Source organism: Lutra lutra, chromosome 13, assembly GCF_902655055.1.
Source record: "Lutra lutra chromosome 13, mLutLut1.2, whole genome shotgun sequence".
In the NCBI taxonomy this organism is placed as follows: Eukaryota; Metazoa; Chordata; class Mammalia; order Carnivora; family Mustelidae; genus Lutra; species Lutra lutra.
This window is the reverse complement of record NC_062290.1, coordinates 43,573,990-43,593,402: the sequence shown is the minus strand read 5'-3', so window position 1 is coordinate 43,593,402 and position 19,413 is coordinate 43,573,990. Positions and strand designations below refer to the sequence as shown.

The 19,413-nt window shown below is 38.6% G+C and overlaps 1 protein-coding gene across 7 annotated transcripts in view; it reads right to left on the bottom strand.

Annotated features, from left to right (window-relative positions):
* Positions 1-16,147, bottom strand: part of CNTLN (centlein) — a 301,590-nt gene extending 285,443 nt beyond the window's left edge. For all 7 annotated transcript variants that reach the window (XM_047700244.1, XM_047700246.1, XM_047700245.1 and 4 more), the window contains exons 1-2: positions 15,708-16,147; positions 8,886-8,974 (exon numbers count right to left, since the gene is read on the bottom strand). In XM_047700244.1, the coding sequence (XP_047556200.1) occupies positions 8,886-8,974; positions 15,708-16,067 (449 nt within the window). In that variant the 5' untranslated portion in view covers positions 16,068-16,147. The remainder of the gene's footprint in view (positions 1-8,885; positions 8,975-15,707) is intronic.
* Positions 16,148-19,413: the final 3,266 nt, after the last annotated feature.

Genomic DNA, 19,413 nt, shown 5'->3' with positions numbered 1-19,413 from the left:
TTTATACCATTTACAAAACTTAACTCAAAATGGATCAAAGACAGAAATGCACTATTATTAACTGTTTGTGAGGAAGGGAAAGGAATAGCTGGAGACAGGAGTGAGAGGGAGACTCCCCATTGCATATTCTTTAACACTTTTAAAATGTTGAATCATATATTAATATAGCCACATTAGCTAGTGAAAAAAATTAAAAATTTAAAGATAATATATATTAAAAAGTCACAAAAAGTTAAAGAATTCCAGTTAATAGAGAAGAAATAAAAAACATATGAAATCACAACTTTTGGCTCCTAATGAAATAATAAATTCAGATAATCAATGTATACTCAAATTAGGTGAAACGCTGATGGAGAAGTGAACACTTGCAGGGCACCAATACATTACTGTATTTACTTAATAGATTACCTCTTGGCCATAAGGTAAAAATACAACTTTATAATGGAGGGATCAGACTGTCATCGCCTTAATGCACTAATACTATCATTACTGAAAGGAGCACAATCAGACAATATGCGCTTTCATTTGAGATACGCTATGGAACAATTTATGAAATATTTGTGTCAAAAAAGTTGAACCTGAATATAATCAAGCTTTAGATTTACCTTTCAGTTTGTAATAATTAAAGAGCAGAAGTTTAAGTGACAACACATTCGAGTGAATCCAGAATACAAGACCTACTAAAGGATAACTAACAACCATGGTGGTTTAACAAGCTGATGCCATTAAAAAGAAGAATACAGAATGTTCAAAACTAAAGAGACATTGATCAAAGTTATCACAAAAAGATCTGGATAAGATACTATGTGCTTTCTGATATGATAAGAATTATATAATTATACCTAAAAGATTTTTGCCAAAACATGAGATCTGAATAAGTCTTTAGGTCTAATGACAAGTGTATGGTAACTATAGGATATAGACTATTACAATCAGAAAAATCCAAAATGTGAGAAACTCCACAGAATAAATGGACCAATTTATTATTATTATTTTAAGTTTCAAAGAGAGGGGCGCCTGGCTGGCTCAGTTGCTTAAGCATCCAACTCTTGATTTCAGCTTATGATTTCAGGTCATGATCTCAGAATCATGGGATCAAGCCTCCCATTGGGCTCCACACTCCTTGCTCAGTGGGGAGCCTGCTTAAGATTCACGGTTTCTCTCTGCCCCTCCCCCCACTCAAATAAAGAAATCCTTAAAAAAATAAACAAATAGAGTTGCAAAGAGAAAGAAGAGAAGGATAAGGAACCTACATATTCAGTGGGTAGACTGTGTTTGAATCCTCATAGGAGCAAACTAACTTTTTTTTTTTTTTTTTTTGAGAAAGAGCATGAGCAGAGGTGGGAGGCGGGGGAGAGAGAAAGAGAATCTCAAGCAGGCTCCACACTCAGCACCCCAGAACAAACCAAGTTTTTAAATAAGTATGAGCCTGGGTGGCTCAGTCAGTTAAGACTCTGACTCTTGATTTTAGGTCAGGTCATGATCTCCGTGTTGTGAAATCGAGCCCCGTGTTGGGCTCCATGCTTGCTTGAGATTCTCTCTCTCCCTCTCTCTCTGCTCCTTCACCCCTGCTCATGCTCTCTCATGTGTTCTCCCTCAAAAAAAAAAAAAAAAAAAAATAATAATAATAATAATAATAGAAGAAGAAGAGTTATGAGACTATTGGAGAAATCTGAAAACTGACTGGATATTTGACTGTATTCAGGAATAATCACAAAACCCTCAACTATGATCCCATGGTTTTATTAAAAAGAACACTTATCGTGGATGCCTGGGTGGCTCAGTCATTAAGCGGCTGCCTTCGGATGAGGTCATATCAGAGTTCTGGGATCAAGACCCATATCCGGCTCCCTGCTCAGCGGGAAGCCTGCTTCTCCCTCTCCTGCTCCCCCTGCTTGTGTTCCCTCTCACTCTGTGTCTCTCTCTGTCAAATAAATAAATAAAATCTTTTTAAAAAAAAGAACCCTTATTGTTTAGAGATAGAATCAATCCTCATTCCAGGACTCAGAATTTGTGAATTTGCTTATTCACTAAAATTCATTTATAAGCCTACAATCAATACTCATGCCATTTTTCAGTCATATGTAGGCATGCCAGATGTGGCAAAAATTTAAGTCACTCAAACCACATGTTGCCAGGGGAGGTTAGACAAGGGGATGTTCTGTTTCAGTTCTCATACCGTTGACAAGTGTTCTCATGTTCTATTTAGTGCCACATTTTCCACAATTTCCCACTTTTTGTTGTTGATTTCACTGTTAAAAATGATCACCAGGCACAATGCTGAAGTGTTATCTAGTGTTTCCAAGTGTAAGAAAACTGTGATGTGCCTTTTTTTTTTTTTAAGATTTTATTTATTTATTTGACAGAGAGAAATCACAAGTAGGCAGAGAGGCAGGCAGAGAGAGAGGAGGAAGCAGGCTCCCTGCTGAGCAGAAAGCCTGACGTGGGGCTCGAACCCAGGACCTGGGATCATGACCTGAGCCGAAGGCAGCGGCTTAACCCACTGAGCCACCCAGGCGCCCCGTGATGTGCCTTTTGAAGTAAAGAATGTATTAGACAACTTTTGCTCAAGCATGAGTTATAGGGTATTATGAATTCAACAGTAATGAATCAACAATACATATTACATAAGATGTCTTTAAAGAGAAACATACCTAAAACAATGTTATATATTGAACAGCTGACAAGAAGTTGTGCCAAAAGCTCACAGGAACCTAAACCTTTACTTCCCCACAAGCAGTGTTCCAGTGTTGGCTAATTCAATGTTTTCAAAGACTTTATAGAACATAACTGCTATGAATAACATGAACTGACTGTAAACACGTATGTAATTGTGGATGATATCTGGGATTTGCTTCAAAATAATCCATTACTGGTAGACAGAGCAGACAAGAAGGAAGTAGACGTTTACTGATAAAATAAGGTTGGTCATATGTTGATAACTGTTTAAGCTGGATGATGAATAAACATGGGAGTTCATTAAAATATTATCTCTGTCTTTGCATCTAATTGAAATATTCCATAATAAAAAGTAAAACACGTGAACACAAATATATGGACCAGCAAACCTCGTTTTACTGTGCATTACTATATTATGCTTTGCAGATGCCAATTTTTTCAAAAATGGAAGTTTTGTCACAATCCTGCGTCAAATTAAGTCTATTGGTACTATTTTTTCCAAGAGTATTTGCTCACTTCATGTCTCTGTGTCACATTTGGTAATTCTTACATTTCAAACTCTTATAACTGTTTTAGGGCACCACAGACCACATGCATATAAGATGGCAAACTTAATTGATAAATATGTGTGCTCTGACTGGCCCGACTGGCCATTCCCCTGTATCTTTCCCTCTCCTCACACCTCCCTATTCCCTGAGACACAAGAATACTGAAATTAAGCCAATTAATAACCTTACAGACACCACTAGTGTCCAAGTGAAAGGAAGAGTTGTACATCTCTCTTGAAATCAAAAGCGAGAAATAATTAAGCTTAGTGAAAAAGGCATGTCAAAAGCCAAGACAGGCCAAAAGCTAGGCCTCCTGCACCAAACAGTTAGCCAAGTTGTAAATGCAAAGGAGAAGTTCTTGAGGGAATTAAAGTTTCTACTCCAGTGAACACATGAATGATAAGAAAGCTAAACAGCCTTACTGCTGATAGGGAAAAAGTTTTAGTGGGTCTGGACAGAAGATTAAACCAGCTACAACATTCCCTTAAGCCAAAGCATAATCCAGAGCAAGGCCCTAACTCTCTTCAATTCTGTGAAGCTGAGGGAAGCAAAGAAGCTACCAAAGAAAAATCTGAAGCTAGCAGAGGTTGGTTCATGATATTGAAGGAAAGAAATCATCGCCATGACCTAAAAGTGCAAGGCGAAGCAGCAGGTGCTAACGGACAAGCTATACCAAGTTATCCAGAAGATCTAGCTAAGAGAATTAATAAAGGTGGCTATACTAAATGACAGATCTTCAATATAGATGAAACAGCCTTCTTTTTTTTTTTTTTAAGATTTTATTTATTTATCTGACAGAGAGAGATCACAAGTAGGCAGAGAGGCAGGCAGAGAGAGAGGAGGAAGCAGGCTCCCTGCTGAGCAGAGAGCCCGATGCGGGGCTCGATCCCAGGACCCTGAGATCATGACCTGAGCCGAAGGCAGCGGCTCAACCCACTGAGCCACCCAGGCGCCCCATGAAACAGCCTTCTAACGGAAGAAGATGCAATCTAGGACTTCCACAGCTAGAGAGAAGTCAATGCCTGGCTTCAAAACTTTAAAGGACAGGCTGACTCTACTTTGGGCCTAACACATCTGATGACTTTAAGTTGAAACCAATACTCATTTACCATTTTTGAAAACCATAGAGCCATTAAGAATTACACTAAATCTACTTCTCCTGTCCTCAATAAATGGAACAACAAAGTCTGGATGACAGTACATCCATTTACAACATGCTTTACTGAATATTTTAGGGCCACTGTTGAAAACAACTGCTCAAAAAAAAAAAAAAAAAAGAAGAAGATTCCTTTCAAAATGTTACTGAAATGTCACTGACAATCTACCTGGTCACCCAAGAGCTCTGATGGACAATGTTTTAATGCCTACTAACACAACATCCATTTTGAAGCCCATGGATCAAGGAGTGATTTTAACTCTCAGGTCTTATAATTGAAGAAATAGATTTCATAAGGCTAGAGCTGCCATAGATCATGATTTTTCTGACGGCTCTGGGCAAAGTCCATTGAAAAGCTTCTGGAAAGAATTCACCATTCTAGATCCCATGAAGAACAGTCATGATTCATGGAAAGAGGTCAGAAGACCAACATTACCAAGAGTTTGGACAAAGTTGATTCCAACCCTCATGGATGACTTTGAAGGATTTAAGACTTAGGTGGAAGAAGTAATTGCAGGTGCGGTGGAAACTGCAAGACACCTAGACTTAGAAGTGGAGCCTGAAGATGTGACTGAACTACTGCAATTAACAGATCATGAGTTGCTGCTTACGGATGAACAAAGAAAGTGGTTTCTTGAGAGGCTTCCTGGTGAAGATGCCATAAGATTGTTGAAATGACAACAAAGGATTTATGAATCTTTCAGTTTGAAAGAACTCCAGTTTTGAAAGAAATTCTACTGCGGGCAAAATGGTATCAAACAGCATTGCATGCTATAGAGAAATCTTTCAGGAAAGGAAGAGTCAGCTGATGTGGCAAACTTCATTGTTGTCTTACTTTAAGAAACTGTCACAGCCACCCCAACTGTTAGTAAATACCAACCTGATCACTCAGCAGCCATCAACATCAAAGCAACACTCTCCACCAGAAAAAGATTACAACTTATTGAAAGCTCAGATGATGTTTAACATTTTTTTAGCATTAAAGTTTTTTTACTCCCTCAGATAAACAAAATCTTAAAAGAAAAAATATCTTAAAATTTAAATAAATAAATAATAATAATAAATAAAATTTAAATAAATAAATAAAATGAAATTTCATATTGAGCTAAAGTATCAGTCAAGTATAAGGATAAATAAAAGACATTTTCAGGCATGTAAGCAGTCAGAAAGTGGAACACTTGTGCATCTTTCTGGGAAATAATTTTGAAAATATAACCCAACAAAAAGAAAAAGAAAGATGTAGGATCCCAGGAACTGTAGAACTAGTCCAAGAGTACAATGAAAAGAAGTTCTAGGATGATAGCTATGAATAGGTTTAGAAAGCAATTGGTCTAAATTCATACCAGAAGCCAACGGGCTCAAGGAAGAATGACTTCAGTCATTATACAAGCATAGATATTCTTATTATTTAAAAAAGCAGAAAAGAAGGGCAATTAGAAATTCCAAGGGGAAATAAAGTTGTCCAGAAGACCAAGGTATAGATATTAAACAGACTTACATGTAGCATTGTTTGGGTAACTAATGGACTACACAGAAAGACAGTGTATTTGACTTTGATATTGAGAATATTCTTTTTTGAAAGAAAAGACTGAATGGTATACCATTCTTCATCTTTAACAGGCTGAAACATACTACATAGTTTTCTAGGAAATAATGTCCACATAATTATAAAATTATAAATATCACTTAAACAAGTTTCCAATTTCAAAAAGTCAACTCAAGTTCCAAAATCTCTCAGAGTAGGGCCTATGGTCAACATCAGAATTATCTGGAAACCTTATATTTTAAAGAGATTTCTGGACCCCATCCCTAGAGTTTCAGTAGATCAGGGGAAAGTTCCAGAGATCTCTATTTTAAGAAATTCGCCAGGTATATCTTGTGCACACTAAAATTTCAAGAATCATAGCTGTAAAGCAATAATCTCAAGAATTTTTCCATTACATATCGTACCAGCAAAAAGCTTTTGAGTATCCACCCCAAAATATATGTGCATTTATTTACAAATTGTATATATTTACTTTTATATGTATACTGAAAAACAGAAATCTGAAAGGATAAGACAAATGACCCAACAATATTTTAATATTTGTTTCTGTCTTGAACAAGAAGAAAGTGAAAATTATAGAAAGTTTTAGCAAGTTTAAAAAATATATCAAATGAATCAAAACCACAAGGAGTACCACCTCATACAAGTCAGAATAGCTAAAATCAGTAAGTCAAGAAACGACAGATGTTGGAGATATGGAGAAAGGGGAACCCTCTTACACTGTGGGTAGGAATGCAAGCTGGTATAGCCACTCTGGGGAACAGTATGGAGGTTCCTCAAAAAGTTGAAAACAGGGGCGCCTGGGTGGCTCAATGGATTAAGCCGCTGCCTTCGGCTCGGGTCATGATCTCAGTGTCTTGGGATTGAGCCCCGCATCGGGCTCTTTGCTCAGCAGGGAGCCTGCTTCTCTCTCTCTCTCTCTCTCTCTGTCTGACTCTCTGCCTACTTGTGATCTCTCTCTCTGTCAAATAAATAAATAAATAAAATCTTTAAAAAAAAAAAAAAAGTTGAAAACAGAGCTACCCTATGACCCAGCAATTATACCATTAGGTATTTACCCCAAAGATACAAATGCAATGATTCAAAGGCGCATCTGCACCCAATGTTTATAGCAGCAATGTCCACAATAGCCAAACTATGGAAAGAGCCCAGATGTCCATCGACAGATGAATGGATAAAGATGTGGTATATATAAATGGGATATTACTCAGCCATCAAAAAGAATGAAATCTTGTCATTTACAATGATGTGGATGGAACTAGAAGGTATTATGCTAAGCAAAATAAGTCAATCAAAGAAAGACAATTATCAATGATCTCATATGTGGAATTTAAGAAACAAAACAGAGAATCACAGAAGAAGAGAGGAAAAAATAAAACAAGACAAAACCAGACAGGGGGACAAACCATAAGAGACTCTTAATCATAGGAAATAAACTGAGGGCTGCTGGAGGGGAGGGAAGCAGAGGGATAAGGTCCCTGATGGACATTAAGGAGGGGATGTGATATAATGAGCACTGAGTAATTTATAAGACTGAAGAATCACTGATCTCTACCTCTGACACCAATAATATGTTATACGTTAATTAATGTAATTTAAATTAAAAAAAAATAAAAATACCAAATTAGAAAATTCGAAAATATATATACAAATAAAATGAGAAGATATTGAAAGAATCACATAAATGACTACTGAAGTTCCAAGAATATAACTTCTAGAAAGTTTATTCAGCAAGAAAACAGAGTGGGATGAAGAGTGGCCACATTTCATCTCAAGGATGATTGAGGAAGTACCAAGGATACTGCAACAAAAGGCTAATCCAGATCGCCAAAAGAGAAAATCTGACTGACGAACTGGACATATAAGTAACATGAAGAGAAAGTGATTATGCTATTTTAAGTGTTCACAATAACCAAGGATGGTAAAACTATACATAGGTATGTATCACAGATTTTAAAAAGTTAATTCCAGAGAACACTCCAAAGGTTCAAGTTATCAAAAAATGATATTCAGGGGTGCCTGGGTGGCTCAGTGGGTTAAAGCCTCTGCCTTCGGCTCAGGTCATGATCCCAGGGCCCTGGGATCAAGCCCCAAATCCGGCTCTCTGCTCAGCAGGGAGCCTGCTTCCTCCTCTCTCTCTGCCTGCCTCTCTGCCTACTTGGGATCTCTGTCTGTCAAATAAATAAATAAAGTCTTTAAAAAATGATATTCAGATTATATAATCATGACTCAATTAAAGAAAAGGAAAAAGGCATCCATGTGCTTAGCTTCTCACTTAGGCAATGTACTGGAATCCATTTAATAAGAAACCAAGTGTTTTAATTGTTAGGCTAAGCATCATGGGACTACTATATACCAAATGTTTGATAAAGAGTACCCAGCATCACTCCGCTGTTTCTAATGACCAAGGAGAGGCCCAATAATCTATAGTTAAATGAATGGGCATCCCCTACAGTGTAATACAGACTACTAAGTGAAATCCCTCAGTCCATTTTAGAACATTTACTGTATTCTGACAATGTCATCTCAGACTTTAAAGTACACAATGCAGTTACCTCAGGGGAAAAGTGAGCCATGTCTAGAAAGTTGTCAATAGAGGCAGTTTCAGAGTAAAAAGCCAAATAACAGGTACTTCTCCAATTTTTAAAGTCGAGCTGTAAGAGCTCAACACACACATATACACAGACACATTAGACGCACACAGTGTCCAAGTCATAGCATTATCTCTTACCTGCCAACTTCCCAAATACATCAGAATACCAGCAGGAGACATGGCCTATTTGTATTTGGTGACTTGGCACCCCTTGAAATAAGTCCAATAATTATAATATCACGCTCCACATTCATTTGGAAATCAAATCTCTCTAGGAACTTAATGCCAAGTTTTAATTTTAATAATAAAGCAAAACAAATTCAACAAACCAAATACTCATAGAAAAATAACTTGAGAGCTCACCTTTCCACAATCAAACTGACTGCTTGTGAGAGATCTGGGTTTGTCACCTGGAGACGTTTCCACAAAGACCATACAAATTCTTTATCAGCCTTAAAGAAACAAAAGACATTTTTAATGCACTGCTTTGTAGTTAAATCAGAGAAAACACTACATTAAATTAAAACGTGAAAAGAAATTACTTGATCCCTAGTTCTATAACTATAAAATAGATTCTTGTAAAGTATAACAGGAAAGTTTTAAGAAGTTCTTAGCACTCCACATTCTGGCAGTTCACATTCACGTTTACTATTTCTACCAGCGACACTTCAGGGTTGTAAAGGTTGGAATGCTGAACAACATGACAAAATTTGCTTTAAAAGAGAAATGCTATTTACTGCTCCATTTTTCAGCTCCCCTTTTCAGCAAAATTCCTTGGAAGAGTTACCTATAATAATGGTCTCCACTTCTTCACTTCCATTCACTCTATTACTTTCTCCAGTCAGACGTCCCTCCCCACTATGATGTTAAATTCCTTTTTCAAGGTCCTCTATGTAGCTGAATCCCATAGACAATGGGCAGTTTTAGTCTTAATGCCTAGGCCAGTTGTTACAACAATTGTGATTGAGAGTTAGGAGTCACTTTGGGAGAAGTTTTTTTTTTTTTTTTTTTAATTTTTTATTTTTTCAGCATAACAGTATTCATTATTTTTGCATACCCAGTGTATTTTTGCATATTTTTGCACACCCAGTGCTCCATGCAATCTGTGCCCTCTACAATACCCACCACCTGGTGCCCCCAACCTCCCACCCCCCACCCCTTCAAAATTCTCAGATCGTTTTTCAGAGTCCATAGTCTCTCATGGTTCACCTCCCCTTCCAATTTCCCTCAACTCCCTTCTCCTCTCCATGGGAGAAGTTTTTAAAAGAAGTTTTTAAAATAGTGATGATCTAGGGGCGCCTGGGTGGCTCAGTGGGTTAAGCCTCTGCCTTCGGCTCAGGTCATGATCCCAGGGTCCTGGGATCGAGCCCCACATCGGGCTCTCTGCTCAGCGGGAGCTTGCAGGGGGAGCCTGCTTCCCTTCCTCTCTCTCTGCCTGCCTCTCTGCCTACTTGTGATCTCTCTCTTTGTGTCAAATTAATAAAATCTTAAAAAAAAAAAAAAGTGATGATCTAGAGATTCTGACTTAATTGGTTTCAGGTAAGTTTCAAGTACCAGTATTTTTTTTTTAAAGTTCCTCAGGTGATTTTGCGCACTCAAGGTTGAGAACCATTGCTCTAGGGGACCTCATTCAGTTCCATGGTTTTATGTATTAACTACACACTGAGGACTTACAACATTTCCATCCTTAGCTGTTTTCTCCACCCCTAGGTGCAGACTCCAATCTCCAACTCAATAATTCCATTTGAAAACCTAGTAGATATCTCAAATTTACTTAAACAAAAAAAATCTTGATTTCCTACTTTTTATAAACTTACTACTCTTCAGCTCAGAAAATGACGCCATCATCTAAGTCGTTTGCTCAAAGGCCTATCACTTACAAGTCAATTCTGTTCTCTTTTTCTCGTATTTCATATCCAGTCAGTAAATCCTATTGTTTTTACCTGCAACATATGTCCCGTTCTAACCATTTCTCACCACCTCCACCACCATCCTCCTAGTCCAAATCAACCCCATCTCTCGCCTAGCCATCCATGGTGGTCCCCTGGCCTCCTTAGCTCAAAATCCTCCAATGGATTCCCATCAGATTAAGAAAATAATCCAAATTCTATAACAAGGCTACAAAACCCTACATTATCTGACCCATACACACCTCTCCACCTCATCTATCACTCTCTCCATTTATTATACACACTGGTTTTCTTGTTCCGCTTGTGCCAGGGCCTCTGCACATGTACCATGCACCAGATTTTCATGTAGATTATTTCCTCATTTCATTCAGGTCTTTGCTTAAATGTCACCTCAAAAGAAATCTTCTCTGACTACTATATTTACAGCCACCCAAACTCCTAAGTCTCTGATAACCCTTTACCCTATTTAATTTTTTTTTCACAGCACATTTCATATTATTATATTTGGTTGGTTGGTTTTACTTGTGCGACAGATATTTCTATTTGGGTCTGTGTCCATCATCCATTCTCTCCTTCCTGTTGATAACATAAACCATTTGGCTCTTTGCTGCCCAAGTAAAACCCTGGCCCCTCTTACCTATGGGATGTGACCAAGTTCCAAAATGGAATATAAAAGTTACTGCTGGGAATCTTAAAATTAGACTTATGTCCACAAAATGGGTTACAAATATTGTTTCCCTAGTATGTTGTTGCTTATTTAACTTTATTTATGATGGAGTGCTTTTGCAAAAGGGTAATTATTAATTTTATATATTCATATTTATCCATCTTTTCTATTATGGCTTATGGATTTATTATCAATTTTTCTGATTGGCCTTCTGTACTCAGAGATAACAAATATATTTACTACATTCACTTCCTTCTAAAATTTTTATGTTTTCATTTTTTAATGCTCAAATCTTTGATCTACTTTGTTTGACTGCTTGCTTACTTGTTTTCAGAAGACTTTTGACAGCCTGAGTACTAGAGAGTACTACCTTATCTAAACATTCCTATATATCATGCTTTACTTTATCCTTTTAGAAACAAGAATTTAGAATTTGGGTATTAAAATGATTCAAGTTAAAAACAAGAAATGTCAGTATATAAATCACATGTCATAACCTGCCTGGAAGGTAGTGAAGGTAAGAAAGAATAAACCATGCAACATAATATGCCCTAATCTCTCTATTTTTAAAAGGCATGTTGAGGAAATTACAAAATCTCTGGAAATCAGTAATATTTATAAATTTATCTTACAGCTCACTTCAAAACAAAACAGCAAAGATTTACATGTATTTTCACCTCAACTTTTCTACCTAAAATAGAAAGGTTAGCATTAAGTAAAAATGTAAAAGAGTAGGTTTTCATAATTTATAAAATGAATTACTTCCACTTAAATATGACTTAATGACAAAGGGCTTAGCTCTAGCACAGTGAAAAAGATACAGCAAGAAAACCAAAAAAATCTCTGAAAACCAAAAAAATCGATGAAAAAAATCTCTACATCACAAAGTATAGTAAACTCAGCCTACAAAAGAGTTGACCAAATACTCAGAGATTTGACTCTATAATATCTTAGTAATGGACTCGCCTTGACTTTCACTTATTAGCTGGTAGGGAAATAAGTATCAACTTGGCAGACACAGACACCCAAAATTACCTTTTTCACTGGGTACATACTTTCCCTGCACCTAGTTTAGTGACTGGCAACATAACAGACCCTCGCTTTATCTCTACCAGAGGAATGAACTCAACAAATGTATGAAAACTATGTCCCTCATTAAATAAATAATTTGCCTACCAGAACCCAGGGAAAACAATGGAATGAGTTTAATTACAAAGCATAGCACAAAGTAGCCTCTCAATAAATTATTATTATGAAAAATAATTACACAAAAAGATTCACATACCAAAATACAACTACTAACACTGGTGAGGATTTTAATTATATAATAGGTTTTCAAGGGGCGCCTAAGTGGCTCAGTGGGTTAGGCCTCTGCCTTCGGCTCAGGTCATGATCTCAGGGTCCTGGAATTGAGCCCCACATCCGGCTCTCTGCTCAGTGGGGAGGCTGCTTCCCCCTCTTTCTCTGCCTGCCTCTGCCTACTTGTGATCTCTCTGTCAAATAAATAAATAAAATCTTTTAAAAAAAAGGGTTTTCAAATTGTTCTTCTTTATGAAATGGATAAGTTTTCAACACACCTAAATATCTTAACAAAAAATATAACTAGTCATATAATCTTAATTCCAACATCACATGCTTCATTAAACTTAGTTTCATCACTAAAGTTGGAGTAATAAACATATATATATTTTTTAATTTCATTTTTTAAGGAAACTCTACATCCAATGCAGGGCTTGAACACAACCTGGAAATCAAGAGTTGCACGCTCTACCGGCTGATCCAGCCAGGTATCAACATATATTTCATTTAAATGCCCTAATAAGTTTGAACCTGAAACTGGCTTACAGGTTTAGTGAATATTTTTGGCTGCTACTGAAAAAGAAAATAAGCTTTGAGATATACATACATACGTCACACACAAATATATATGTATGTATATATATATATATGTCTATATATTACACATATGTAACATTACTTCTTGTCTTCTGGTATTCTATGGGTGGTAATAAATATGCACATACACATACTTACAATATCCTAAACTGCAAATAGAACACATTCTTGAAATTCATAATCAAAATTAAGAGTATGGTGAAGCTGGGTTCTAAATCAATGAGTAAGGCATAAATGTCACAAACTTAAAATTGTCCTTTGAAGCACCCTTGAAGGACAAGCTATATTAGGAAGCCAATTTCTTATCCTCAGTAGGTCCAATACAGACAGCTTTTCTCCCCACACTGAAGTTAATGATGTTTTCTTCAGCTAAGCATTACGTGCATGTTGCTTGCTAGTATGGAGCCATTAAAAATAAAAATAAAAAAAATTCAATATTACAATCACATAAAGTTGTATGATAAATACTTGGAACTGATATTTCTTTTAAATGCTTATTCTGAGTAACTCCAGTGGGGTGGAATGGTATATGGACCCACTCAAATCTTCTTGTTCTCCACCAAGTACATGTAATTGAATTCCTGTAAGCTAAATATGGGAAAAAACCCAACTAACCTGTATGAAGCTACTACTTATGACTAGACTAATTTGCAGAATTCTTTTTCCCCAAAATGTACACTTAATCCATTTCTGTGTCGAATTAATTTGGTAGATCTGAGCAGTATTCTCTTAAAAAATAGAATTTTGAAGAAAAATCAAAGTCCATGACAAACAGAGTAAACGTTGTTCCTGAAATTCTAGGTATATGTATGTGTGTATACTTACTAGGTTAAGATGAAAAATGAATTTATGTTGAGTTGCAATTTTTCAAAGGTTTGAAAAACGGGGTTAATCCTACATTTTTGGGTATGTGATTTCTAGCTGAGAAAGTAAATAAAACAAAATAAAAAGGTCTAAAAGTGAATGTTTACGTAAATCTTTTTTAATAAAAAAAATTGGGGGTTCAATTGTTATTTCTCCCAAGTTTACCCAAGAGCAGGAGTGTGGTTTGACCACAGTTTTGAATGGGATACTGCCAATCTCCTCTCACATTATTGGAATGCCTGTGGTCATCTGACAGTGTCAATACTACAAAAATCTCAAGAACCATGATCCTAGCCCAATTATGACCATCTCTATTCTTACATATGCCTAGAGCAATCTAATCATCTTCCTAGTCCATATATTTCCAAAGTCACAACAGCCAATACCATATGTGAAACTACATTTTTAAAGACCAGGGAATGGATTTGGGGGAGGGGGTCAGTGGGCTGTTTCCAACAGAGTGATTTCCTTAATCAAGTCAGTTGTAAAAAGTAAGTATCTCAGCTCCTTAGACAGCTATAACTAGGATATATAGAGAAAGGGAAAGGGGAGAGTAAAGAAGGTATGGGCAAATAGCATCTGAGATTAGGACTTGTCCAAGTTTCAAAACCCTTATCATGGGTTAACATCTTTATCAAAGGCTGAGGTGTGCAGAGGACAAAATGCTTTAGTTCACTGGTGTCTCTTAATTTGTTCCTTCACTCCTTATCCAGTGAAGAACAGAAAATGGGAAAATGAAAAAGCAGTCACATAATATTTCCCCCAGCCTGTTTAAGTAAATGCATATTCAATTTGAACAAAACGGTCCTGTTTTTACAGCCTTGACTCAGTCAGCAAAAGGGGCAAAAGAATCCAATAGAACTAACTATGAGAAAGAATGAATTTCAGGAATTTTTATTAACCTAAACTGATGATACTGTTCATAAAGTTACCCTGGTTGTTAGCAGTTCCTAATTGGTTCTATCTTGAAGACAAAGTGATTGAAAGATTTATTGTTGAGTGAATCCCCACATTTATATCGCCCAACGCTGTCTAAAGGTTCTGGTAAAATCAGAGAAGAGATGGTGGTAAGGATGCAAAACTAAAATGAAATTAAATCTCTCTGAACATGAGTGCAGCCAAGCCATCTTTAATAACTCTACATAGAACAGGCAAGTAAATTAACATAATTGACTTACTAAATGATTTTCACTGGCACGATGACATGAAAATGAATTTTCTGTCTCAAGGACTACAGAATTCGTATAGCTGATTAATAAACATCAAGCATCGTCTATTATGTGTGAAAGTTCCCGGCCTAAGACTCCCTAAAAATTATTGATTTGTGTTTACCACTTAAGTTTAACTTAGGTTGACTTAAGAACAAGTGTGGGTTTGCAAATTAAAAACAGGTTCCTTCATCGGTGGATCTCATTTTAATAGACGTGTTTCAACTTTCCTGTTCAACCTATCAACTCGTGGACTCACTCAACTCCTCTCCAAGTACCACTTAACCGTCACGACCGGGAACTTGGGCTTTTGGGGAGGGGGGGCGGTGCTACTGCACGTTTTGGTGGCATCCAAGTGAAGAAAACCAAACCCAGGGCGCCGAGGCGAACCCTGCCCAGCCTGTCCGGAGAGGGGTGGGAGCTCCAGGTCGGGGAACCGGGCACTGCCGCGTCCCCACAGCACCAAGCAGCGGGCCGGGCTGCGTGTGGAAGCCGGGAGGGAGCGCCGCGGGGCGGAGATGGGTGGGTCCCGAACCCGCGCAGCGACGCAGCCTAAGGCAGAGGGAGAGGGGCGCGCCTACCCACCGGCCCGGCCCCCGGCCCCGCTGTGTAGGGGAAAGGCCGGCGGCCACCTCGATACCTGACACAGGGCCAGCTCCTCCTTTAGGCTGCTCAGCTCTTCCTCCAGCAGCTGCGTCCGGGTCACCATCGCCTCCTCTACCGAGATGCCCTCTAGCCGCTTGGACCCCTTGGGCGAGCTGAGGAGGGGAGCCTGAGCCGGAGCCGCCCCCCCTGACCCTCGCCGGCCCCCTGACCCTTCTTCGCCCCGCCAGCATATATCGTTTTTGTCCACGACGCTCTCCCGCACTGCGCTCGCAAGCCCCGAGGCCTCGCTGCGCACTGCGTGTACCACAGTTCCCCGCCCAACACGTGGGGACCAGGGGCCCAACTGTCGCCCTGAGGGCGAATGGAGCGGCGAGGGCGACGAGCGCGCCGCCATGGCCGCGGCTGCTTAACGGGTCAAGTTCCCTGTTGGAAACTCCACCTCCCCTTCCCCATCCTGGCGAGCCCGAAGCTCCGAAACGCGCATGCGCGAGCCTTTTCCCGCCTTGGACCGCGGGGTCTCGCGTTTTCGGATCCTGGCCGGCTTTCCGCGGGACGCGCGCCCGGCGCCAGCGCTAGACTACGCACGCGCCGTGGCCCAAGGGGTTAGGCCTGTCCCTTGCGCGCGCCAGCCGGACAGGCGCTGCCGGAGTCTTTGGTTCCCAACGCTACGCCTTCCCGCCCGCCTAAAACCCTACCCGCTACTTAGCGCCTAGCTTACCTCCCACCTCTTAAAGTCTTCCTTGACAAGCCCCTAGCCCCAAATGATCCTTAACAGTGAATTCCTCCGCCTCCAAGGCCCCTGCCAACTCGTTTGTCACGTTTCATTGACCGCCCTGGAGTGTTAGTTACACGGCTAATCTCCCCAGCGCTGTTGTAAGCTCCTTGAGGATCAGGGAATAAATTTTACACTTAAGTGTTTTCTTCACACCCTTTAGCAAAACTGCTTTAGGTACAGCTGAAGTCCAGCAAGCTGACTTATGTCAGGGAGATGTGGAAAGCCTTGTGTTGAGCTGAGACTATCAGGCGGATTTCCCATTTGAATTATGATCCTTTGCGCACCCTTTGTCCTTTGTTTTGCAAGAGTCACGATTTCCTTTAAGTTTTTATGGCAGCTTCTTTATTCAACTGGCTGAATATCAGAGCGAGTGTGACCCACACGGCCCCACAGTATGTGTCCTTGGACCTATTGAAATCAGTAATTCTGAGCTTAGTTAAAGAAACAAGATCAGCTTTCTTTCCACCGGCCTATCCTCTTTCTTCATCCCTCTCTGCCTCTCGGTCTCCCTTTCTCCTTCCTTTATTTTTTCCCTCCCTCCCTTCCTTCCTTCCTTCTTTATAAACTTCAAATAGTCAATTACCATCTTTTTCTTTGCCGTGCTAACGCATCCTACTCGTGATGATTTTAGTAAAGGGATCACGTTGAGCTAGCACTAGAGTTTTACCGAAAGTAGATTGCTCTCTTCTGTGAAAGGGTTCCGGAATACAGAGAGCTGAGGTGGGGAAAAGGTGGACTGTGAAAGTAGGGAGGTGACCACTTTAACTGATGACCTCTTCATTTAATCAAAATTACTGCTTTGTGCCAGAATTTAGTCAGCATATCAAAAGACACGCTCCCTATTAGAATCCTGCTAAGGCAGGATGAGTGGGCTTCCTTCCCACCAAAGGTAAACATCCCAGGAAATTTATATAAGGATTAGAAAAAGTACACAAAAGCCTGTTTTAGAAGTGACTCCCATACCGAACATTTACTATACGCTGGGTCCAGGGCTAACTACTTTTCATATATGTTCTTATTCAATTCTTACATCATGGTAAAATAGATATTATTCCCACTTTACTCATGAGAAAACTGAGACTTGAGAGATTACTATACCCGGCCCAATGTCCCACATCTGTTATTAGAAAAGCAGAATATGGATCCACTTAATTCTAAAACATGTCTCTGATCCCTTACTCTGTACCTGTCACTTGAAATACAGCATTATGTCTGAGCTTGTAAGATTTCATTGGGTTTAAGATTGGGAATTCTAATCACATAATTCAAAAGGTTGTCATGAAATCAATATGAATGCACATTCTTAATGGTTATTTGTTGTTCACTCAAAAGGGTGTCATTTCATCCAATTATAGAAAGATTCTTTTGAAAAACAGTGAAATCTCTTCTATCATGTACAAGAATAAATATACATACCTGCCTCAAAAGAATATCCTGAATTTATGAGTGGACAGAAATTTTTTTTCTTTTTCTTTACTTTTTTTGGTGATAAAATACACATAACATAAAATTTAGCATTATAACCATTTAAAGTGGCTACAAATAAAATGTCTTTAGGCATGTTCATGTGTTAGGCAACCATCACCAGTATTTAGTTCCAGAACATTTTCACCTCCCCAAACCAAAACCCCATATCCATTAATTCACTGCCTGTTTCCACTCCCCATCTCCATCCCCTAGGCTCCAGGTAACCACCAACTTGCATTCTGTCTCTTGGATTGGCCTCTTCTGAATACTTCCTACAAATGGAACCATAACATGTGACCTTATAGATCCGGCTTCTTTCACTTAGCATTGTTCTCAAGTTTCATCCATTTTGTAACATGTACCTACTTCATTTCCTTTTAGCCAAATAATATTCCATGATATGGGTATAACACAATGCATTTCTCCATTCATCTTCCGATAGATATGTGGGTTGTTTCCACCTTTGGCCTATTGTGAATAGAGCTGCTATGAGCATTCACATATGGGTTATTTTTTGAACACCTGTTCTCAGTTATTTTATATATATACCTATATAATCGCTGGGTCATATGGTAATTCGATGTTTAACTTACTGAGGAACTACCAAACTGTTTTCCACAGCAGCTGAACCATTTTACATTCCCACCAACAACATATGAGAGTTCCAGTTTTTTCACATCCTCACCAACACTTGTTAGTTTCCCTTTTTTATGGCCATACTAGAGAGTGTGTAATGGTATCTCACTATGGCTGTGATTTATATTTTCCTAATGACTAATGACATTGATCACCTTTTGATGTGCTTTTTGGACATTGATCTTTTTTGAAGAAATGTCAGTTCAAGTCCTTTGTCCATTTTTTAATTGCATTGTTTATTTATTGTTGAGTTACAAAGGTTCTTTACTAGAGGACAATTTTTAAGCATAGAAAAATAGCACATTTTCAGGGTTCCTGGGTGGCTCAATGGGTTAAGCCTCTGCCTTCGGCTCAGGTAATGGTCTCAGGATCCTGGGATCAAGCCCCCCCATCGATCTCCCTGCTGAGCAGGGAGCCTGCTTCCCCACTCCCCCTCTGCCAGTCTCTCTGTCTACTTGTGATCTCTCTTTCTCTCTCTCTGTCCAAAAAAAAAAAAAAATCTTTTAAAAAAATTGCACATTTTCAGAAGATACATAAGGAGTTCTTTTTTGTATTATTTGCAAAAATGACACAAATATGTGAAATATTGAATATTAAATTTGTAACTCAGAACAATAAGTTAAAGATCTGTAATACTATCTGAATAAAAATGCTGAAACAAACAACAATGTCTCTCCTGTGCAATTCTTTGTGCAAACATTTAAAAGTGATGATGTCTCTTCTACAGATATTAATAATAAAGTCTGCCAGGATGAAATATATTAGAATATGGGAAACATATAATTCTGTCCATATCATCATTGTACAGTTGAAATATTGTGGAAAACGAGGGAAATGTGCAAATTAGTATAGTATTTAAATT